Genomic DNA, 8704 nt, shown 5'->3' on the forward strand with positions numbered 1-8704 from the left:
TGAATGTCTGGAGGTGTAGGCACCTCGGAATGATTGTGTTAAGCTAGCACTAAGTCCCTCCCCCATCCACCTTTATTCTTTTCTTTACAATAAGGCTTTCAAATCAGTCAGGGTTGTATGGCAGTGAAGTATCGGTGTTGAACACTGATGTCATGCTGTCGATGATGATGATGATGATGATGATGAGCTTTTACCTGGTGGTACCCTGAACAGTGATAACTAGATTGTTTTATGTCTGGTCATAAAAGCTGAAATGCATTTACGATGCACGCATCTGATTGTCCGAACGTGTGCAGTTGTGAAGATTCCACCTTGGAATCAATTTCACTGTCTAGGCTTGGGCAACCTGGCTAGCCCTCGTGCTTCCTTCGGACGGCATGGCAGTTAGGCACCGAAAGGGTGTTACAGCTGAACGATTGTCCCTTTATTATTTATGTTTATCGATTTCCTCGGATGGTAGTATTATCAGGTAACGTTTATACAATCTTATAAAGAGCATGGGCCAATGAAGAACATGATAGTTGGGTGAAATTAGATATACTCTGAAGTAACTCGTATAACCTGTGTTGTTATCAGAATTTCGGTGATGCGTCCTTCCCTATGGTGCTGACCCACGAATATCCACATCTCACCAAAATGTATGTCCTGTCTATTAGTAATGCACTGCTCATAAGGTTGCTGAAAATTAAATTCCAGCCGACGACCGGTTTCGCCATTCCTGGGGCTCATCAGGTAGGCGCATTCCCCGAGTTTCCGTCAACCTTGTATTCTACTTGAAAGCAAATTGCACGAAATTAGCGAAACACTCACTTTCAAACTAATTTGTTTTGCGAAAGACTCACCTGGAACCCAGCCGAATTCCTCGTTTGTGAGGTTTCCAGGCAATTGAATGTGCTGCATTAGGTTGCCTCATGTTTCTGTTGCTACGATATTCGGGATATCGTGATACCTGTATATTCGTAATGCACTAGTCATAAGGTTGCTGAAATCCAAGTGAGTCTCTCTCAAAACCAAATTAGTTTGCAAATCGATGTATTTCGCTAATTGCATCCTGTCTACTTTCTCTTACTGCAATCATTACGCCCGTTTATTCGGAAGAAAGTTAGGAAACGCCTGTTGAGCCTGCCCGTAATGAACCCAATAACACTTCACGATACCGTACATCCCTGACCCTCAATTGCACGCCGGAGGCATGTGTCCATAGTTCCTCGGTTCGCTCTTTATATACGTTGCCGACTCTTTCGTTGGAGTTGCTTCAATACGGCTAACTGGACTGGTCCCATTTTACTCTCTTCCAGCTCCACAACCACTCCGGATCATTCTTCCACTCCCATCCCAGTCGGGACCCAGCAATATCTCCTTTGTCCAAATTGTTCTGCCTCTTCCACAGCTCGATGCAACCTACACAGTAACTCCAACGCACGGTCCTCACATTCTTCTGCCACGCAGGTGATCCCCCCTCAATTTAACTCGGTTTATGAAAGCGAGTTCGCGTTCATTCGGTGTCTCGGGCGTGGCGGTTTTGGTCGTGTGTTCGAAGTAGAGAACCGGTTTGACGGATGTCGCTATGCCATCAAACGTATTCAGATCGACGAGAAAATGGAAGACAAGAACAAATTTCTTCGCGAAGTAAAAGGTTCGTCGTTGTTGATTTTATTGTTCTTATATATATATATATNACTGCTTCCAAGGCTCCAGCCCTCTACTCCGGCCAGTCTTTAGTGTTCATATTCTTTGCGCGAGTTGCAGGGGCAATAGTCCTAAAACCGACCCATTTAAAGGAGTTAGCCTCTTTTTCGAAAAAGTTTGGTGACAATCGGTAGATTTATTGCTGGGCAACGTTTCGCTTTTGACACAAAGGCTTCGTCAGGCCAAATGACTAGGTTCCGAGGTTGATCGAGATTTAAGGCGGAAGGAGAACCAATCAGCTAAGTTAAGCTAAATCTCTGTTGTGTGTCGGCCGAGGGATTTTAGTGTGTTAGAGTGGTTGAACAAGTGTTGGGTCGGTGGGGAAACCTACATGTGTTTGGGTCCTGTCTATGGTCTAGTTCTTCTGGTTCGGTTCATTTGATGGTTCCTCTTGAACTTCGTTTGAACCTTCTTACTTCTTACCTCTTGCCTCTTACCTGAGGCACGATGGCGTGACGTTCTCACAGTGGACGGCACTTTGTTTATTGCTGTAGGAGTCAGAAGCGCAAACTAGGCAGTGGCGACAGTAGCTTGCGTGCATACACTACTCCATTTGGTGTGTGACTTTGCCATACTTTTTATGTATTTTTGTCGTCTTTCTAGGCGATAGCTTGGATTGCGACCCATAAGGCTGACTAGGTTTTTTTACTAGCTTCCACATGTATAACCTGACCGCTTCTGGTCTTTTTTCTACCAGCACCTGGTCAGACATTAGGTGCTTTGTAGAAATTGGTCAGCTATCGTTCGAAACACCTGATCTCTCCACCACAGTCCGTCAGGTAACAACAACTGATCTGTCAAGTCACCTTCGGAAGCCGACAGATCCTCTGTAGCTTTTCTTTCCCAATAGCTGGTTACGCTCCCGGGGAAACCTGTGGATATTATCATCATCGTCATTGTTCCGGTGGCTAGCTGCCATGCTACCCGAAGGAAGCACGAGGGCTGAGATACCGCCAGGTCGCCCAAGCCTAGGCAGGGGAAGTCGAGAGGTAGAGGTCGGGTTTGAACCACGGACCTTCCGGCCATATTTCCGTTGCAACAGTGCACTCCAGCGTTGTCATAACTTTGGAACAACTTTAGGCAGTTTACTATAGTCCCTTTAATATCCCTGTTCTCAAAGTATTTATACCACTCCATTTATCTAGTTCATTATCGTTTTCCTGATCACAGATTTTGCGCCATTTGTACAGGTGCCGATTCGCTGACTAGTGGGATTTTTTTGAGGACATATTATATGTGACTTGCTTTGATATTGAGTAGTATCTGCCTGTCCGCCCCATCTCTTTTTACTACCTAGTTCACACCCATTGTCATTTTACCTGTTAAGTAGTCAGGTTCGTCTTGAACGAAGGATCGAGTCTATTTGCCCAAGGCTATATTTGCAACCAATCGTAAAATTCCAGCACATTGTCTTGCCACACTGGTTCATCATTCATCTGACGTAGGTTTATCTTACTCTGCTGCTTTCCTGTAGTCCAATCGAAATCCCGCATGTAACTCTGATTGGAATAATTCTATCGACAATTGACTGTTTCTTTTCTTGTCTTTCAATCGATTACGGCAATCGATAGTCGGCAATGAGTTGCGTCACTTGATCCCCGTCACTTGCCCGAAAAACCCTAATGTTTGTGTAGAAAACTTTTATAGTGGTGCATTCTGTGAATTACTGTGCGTTAAATCTTATTAGTTAAGTTATTTTTAAAATCATTCTTCTCTTTCGATTCAAGCCCTAGCCTCGCTCGATCATCCAGGCATTGTACGTTACCATCGTGCATGGTCGGAAACTCCCCCACCCGGTTGGCAAGACGCTCGTGATCGAATGATATTTGGGTGTTCCGAAGATACAGGAGCTGATTCGGACAGTGCAGCTCAGTCTTCGCAGCCAAGCATGAAGTGGAATTCTGATCTGCACTCCACCTGGGACTCGCGCTCCAATGCTGGAAATAATCTCGGAAGCAAGAAGAACCCAATTCCAAAGTAAATATATATTTGATAGTAAATAAAATAATCGTTCATCTGTAACACCCTCATCCTAGCTGTTATGCAACCGGAAGGAAGCACGAGAGCTGAGATCCTGTAAGGTTTCCCAAGCCTAGCCAATCGCAGTCGAACCACGGACCTACCGGTCAGTAAATTCCCGCTTTAGCCGCTGAGCTATCTTGAGCTTTATATATTAATTGTTAAGACTGAGTGAGGAGCGCACTTCTGAATAGCCTGTTCAGCCACTTGTTTGGACATTTATCAGCGTGACCGTGCCTCCCAAAAATCATCATTTCCGTAAATCCAGGTCACCCGTAGGTCATCCGTCAAAACGGTCTACTCTGATTATACGTATTACCTCTGGTTGGTTGATGTTGACTCAGAACCCTATCTTTGTGTACCGCCCTTGGAACTATGTCGGCTGTTCGATTGAGCCGCTGTGTATTTTTTACGTTGGAGAAGACCCGTCAAGGCCTCGTCACGAAGAGGCTGACCCTTTCCTGTGTGTGTTAGCTTCTTTGCATCCGCGACCCATTGAGTTATTATGGGGGGTGTCCGCGCGACACTCAGATTCTGTCATACCAGGTGGGCCAGTGGTTAGAGGTCTGACCAACAAAGTTTCCTCTTCCCTCCAGTTCGGGGGTTGGAACATGTATGGTAACTTGTTCTGGCAATACACCCGCATTGAATGAAGGAGCTAGCTGGTGCGGCACTCTCACACGAATGAATAACGTTGAAGGCTCGTGGACGGATGCATTATCCTTAATGTTCATGTTGAGTAACCGAGCACTTCTTCCCGTAGTGTCATCAAAATCAGGTCATCCACTTATATCGATTTTACACTAATCAGCTGCAGCACGCTGTAGAGGACATTTGTGAGACCATGTGTGAATATGAATCTTATTCACAGGGTTGTATGTATCCTTGGCCTAGCACTGGATATTTCATTGGTTTCCACAATAGTGAACCTGGGAGAGTCATCAGACCCCGCCCATTATTTGATTTCTTCTGAAAAAGAAAGGGGTTGAAAGACAATGATTATATTGCCTTCTGTGTATCGTTAGTCCCCATTTACTTTCTGTGCCAACTGTTTTACTCTGAAAATATAGCAAATGTTTCCCTCTTATTGTGCTGCGTTACTAGTGATACGCGTCTCAACCCACCCGAACTGGAAAGCGGTGTCTAATTTTCTTTCTTGTTGCTCAGGCTTTTTACAACTTGTCCTACACGTGTTCACTTCGTTCGTTTGATCAGTCGCCCTTCTGGCCTCAACTCGGACTGTTTAACATACTTGGACAGTGAAAGTTCAGTTAGCGTTTGCTTTGCGTATCGGATGATCCACGTCGAACTTCGGTTGCGTTAAATATGCGATCTGCTGGTGAGCTATAATGAAAGTGGAATACGAATACAATGATCCCAACCTGGTTTGCGCTCGCCTACGCAGAACACGATCAACCTTAGGCTAGCTCAGTGTTTATGACACGAATTCACTGACCGGAAGGTCTATGGTTTAAACCCAACCGTGGCACCTCGACTGCTCCTGCCTAGGCTTGGGCAACCTGGCAAGATCTCAGCCCTCCCCCCTCAGCATTGCACCCGGCACCGGAAGGGTGTTACAGCTGAACGATTGTTATTTTACTAAAAAGTGGTCTCTTTTTAAGTGGTCTGAGTGTATGCCCCAACCTTTTGGGCAGCATGATGCGAATTTAATTTAGGGTTCCTTGATAGTCATTCCACGCCTTGTATTAAGCCTAATGTGGCAATCTGCATAAACTTGTGCCAGAATGAGATTTCTGAGTGCAAACAGCCCCCATCGAAGCCAACCAATCCCAAGCCGGTGTTAACTGATTTATGTAGCAAGAACACGCCCCACAGCGCCCCATCTTGACCTCTTCAATCCGGACAATAACGTCCGCTCGCACAATAGTTTTCGTAATACTGGAACCGTAACGCAGTGTTTTACAGTCTTTTTCTCACTCTGTCCGTTTTTTGTTTTCAGTCCACTCGAAGTATCTCTGGATAGTTTTGTATCCTCGCCTCGGCTAGACAACGATAGTCTGATCGTCTTTCAAAGACCGGATGATCAGGAGATCACTGGAACACAAAACTCGACTCGCACATCAACAGCGTATTCTGTTGGCGTCGCGGCCGCTGAATCTGCTTTGCTATCCCCATCGGGCTCTTGTGAAATTACCTACTTGTACATACAAATGCAACTTTGTTCTCCACTTAGCCTGCGTAACTGGCTGTTAACTCACAATCAGCAACGTTCGCGCCCGCCACGCTCAGAGTTGTATCACATGTTCCGCCAGATCACGGATGCGGTGGCTTATCTCCACGCACACCGACTGATGCACCGCGATTTGAAACCCTCCAACATTCTCTTTGATCTGAATAATCGACTGAAACTTGCCGACTTTGGTCTGGTAACCTCAATGTTTGACGAAGAAGTTCGCCAGAGCGCACATTCCATGGACAATGGATCCGGTGACTGTGATAAGGAATCACACCGTAAAGAAAATCAGCTGATCGGAACCTCTAAATCCGGTGTTTCGGGTCACATTGATACCGCTCGACGTCACAAAGTCGGCCATTCACTCTATCGCTACGCGCAGAGACATACAAATAATGTCGGTACTGACTTGTACATGAGTCCGGAACAGGTATGTATGGTTTGTCTCAACGAACAATGGGCAATATCCAAAAAGTCAGTTATATTTGTTCCACTTTCCGCTCCTATACTCACGCTAGACTATTTTCTTCTCATTGGACCAACGTCGTACATTATTTCATATACCGCTACATTTATTTTACATATTTCATGTTTATTTATTTTGTATATTCACATCGATTCCGTTTGAAAACTCATCCTCGCGTGATCAGTCTAGTTAGTTCACACTCGAACTGGTTGGAACTGGACTCAAACTACGCTCATCATCATCACCAAAGACAGCAACATCTCAAACTACTCATCATCACCAAAGACAGCAACATCAGTGTTGGCACTGATGCTTCACTGCCGTACCTTACCGTGGTGTGGCGGTTTGTGTTGTGTAACGACCCATTGAGCTATACTGAGGAGTGTCCGCACGATGCTCACAGAGTCTCTCATACCAGGTTGGTCCATGAGTAGAGGTCCGACGAACACAGTCTCCTGGCCCTCCAGGTTGGGGGTTGGAGCATGTATGGCGACGTGTTCCGTAAAAAAATGGTAATGTACTTGCATTTCCAGCCGAACCCCGCTGCCTTGCGGTTAGCCTTTTGAGCCAAAGGCTTTGGTTGAGGACCCTAATCGTCCTCCTGTCTAGGTGTGGGCTCCCTGACAATATCCCAGCCCTTGTACGCTAGTCAACTATGCTTATTCTTGGCTATGCCGGGATTCGAATCCCACACTCCTAGCATCCGAAGTGAGAGCCTTACCGCCATTCCACCAGAACACGCTGGATACACCTAAACTTCCACGAACCTTGGCGATATGGGTGTCTTTTTTCGTCTGTCAGACAATAGTAATGATTCCGAGCGTTAGTGTGGACTAACCAAAATAATCGCACAAGGTCAGAAGGAGAACTGTTGGAGTGAGTGTGATACATATACAATGTATACAAATTGTGCAACTTCTCATCGCCAAAACTACTCCCTGCTTCCTTGTCGCTTTTTGTGTCAATATGTCCGATCTAACATTCGTGGTGCCTGAAACTGACCGTTCTTTACTGAGTGACACTTGATACTGTCCAGTAACGTGGTAAAGTACTCACCCCTGTCAAGCAAATGCCTTTGTTTCTCGGTGATTATTTTCTCGAGAGGGAACGGTCATGAGAAAGAAATCCGTGCCGCAAAGGTTGTTGTTTAGATGGGAATTATCCTCAAGGCCGTTTCTGTTTCGTAAACAGCAACTGAGCGCACATTATAATCATCATCATCATCATCATCAATGACAGCAACATCAGTGTTGGCACTGATGCTTCACTGCCGTACCTTACCGTGGTGTGGCGGTTTGTGTACCTCGACGACCCATTGAGCTATACTGAGGAGTGTCCGCACGATGCTCACAGAGTCTCTCATACCAGGTTGGTCCATGAGTAGAGGTCCGACGAACACAGTCTCCTGGCCCTCCAGGTTGGGGGTTGGAGCATGTATGGCGACGTGTTCCGTAAAAAAATGGTAATGTACTTGCATTTCCAGCCGAACCCCGCTGCCTTGCGGTTAGCCTTTTGAGCCAAAGGCTTTGGTTGAGGACCCTAATCGTCCTCCTGTCTAGGTGTGGGCTCCCTGACAATATCCCAGCCCTTGTACGCTAGTCAACTATGCTTATTCTTGGCTATGCCGGGATTCGAATCCCACACTCCTAGCATCCGAAGTGAGAGCCTTACCGCCATTCCACCAGAACACGCTGGATACACCTAAACTTCCACGAACCTTGGCGATATGGGTGTCTTTTTTCGTCTGTCAGACAATAGTAATGATTCCGAGCGTTAGTGTGGACTAACCAAAATAATCGCACAAGGTCAGAAGGAGAACTGTTGGAGTGAGTGTGATACATATACAATGTATACAAATTGTGCAACTTCTCATCGCCAAAACTACTCCCTGCTTCCTTGTCGCTTTTTGTGTCAATATGTCCGATCTAACATTCGTGGTGCCTGAAACTGACCGTTCTTTACTGAGTGACACTTGATACTGTCCAGTAACGTGGTAAAGTACTCACCCCTGTCAAGCAAATGCCTTTGTTTCTCGGTGATTATTTTCTCGAGAGGGAACGGTCATGAGAAAGAAATCCGTGCCGCAAAGGTTGTTGTTTAGATGGGAATTATCCTCAAGGCCGTTTCTGTTTCGTAAACAGCAACTGAGCGCACATTATAATCATCATCATCATCATCATCAAATCCGTGCCGGGTTGTTGTTTAGATGGGAATTATCCTCAAGGCCGTTTCTGTTTCGTAAACAGCAACTGAGCGCACATTATAATCATCATTCATCTCATCATCAATGACAGCAACATCAGTGTTGGCACTGATGCTTCACTGCCGTACAACCA

The 8704-nt window shown here is 45.7% G+C and overlaps 2 protein-coding genes across 2 annotated transcripts in view; one reads left to right on the forward strand and one right to left on the reverse strand.

The window, feature by feature from the left end:
• The window catches only part of T265_05934 (hypothetical protein), a gene marked incomplete at both ends in the record, with an annotated part of 38369 nt that overhangs the window by 23254 nt on the left and 6411 nt on the right, over positions 1-8704 (forward strand). Inside the window, 3 exons of the mRNA XM_009171081.1 lie at positions 1299-1636; positions 3417-3666; positions 5669-6332. Of these exons, the coding sequence (XP_009169345.1) occupies positions 1299-1636; positions 3417-3666; positions 5669-6332 (1252 nt within the window). The remainder of the gene's footprint in view (positions 1-1298; positions 1637-3416; positions 3667-5668; positions 6333-8704) is intronic.
• T265_05935 (hypothetical protein) overlaps positions 4976-8704 on the reverse strand; it is a gene marked incomplete at both ends in the record, with an annotated part of 51463 nt that continues 47734 nt past the window's right edge. Inside the window, one exon of the mRNA XM_009171082.1 lies at positions 4976-5052. Within this exon, the coding sequence (XP_009169346.1) occupies positions 4976-5052 (77 nt within the window). The remainder of the gene's footprint in view (positions 5053-8704) is intronic.

Source organism: Opisthorchis viverrini, assembly GCF_000715545.1.
Source record: "Opisthorchis viverrini unplaced genomic scaffold opera_v5_118, whole genome shotgun sequence".
NCBI lineage: Eukaryota > Metazoa > Platyhelminthes > Trematoda > Opisthorchiida > Opisthorchiidae > Opisthorchis > Opisthorchis viverrini.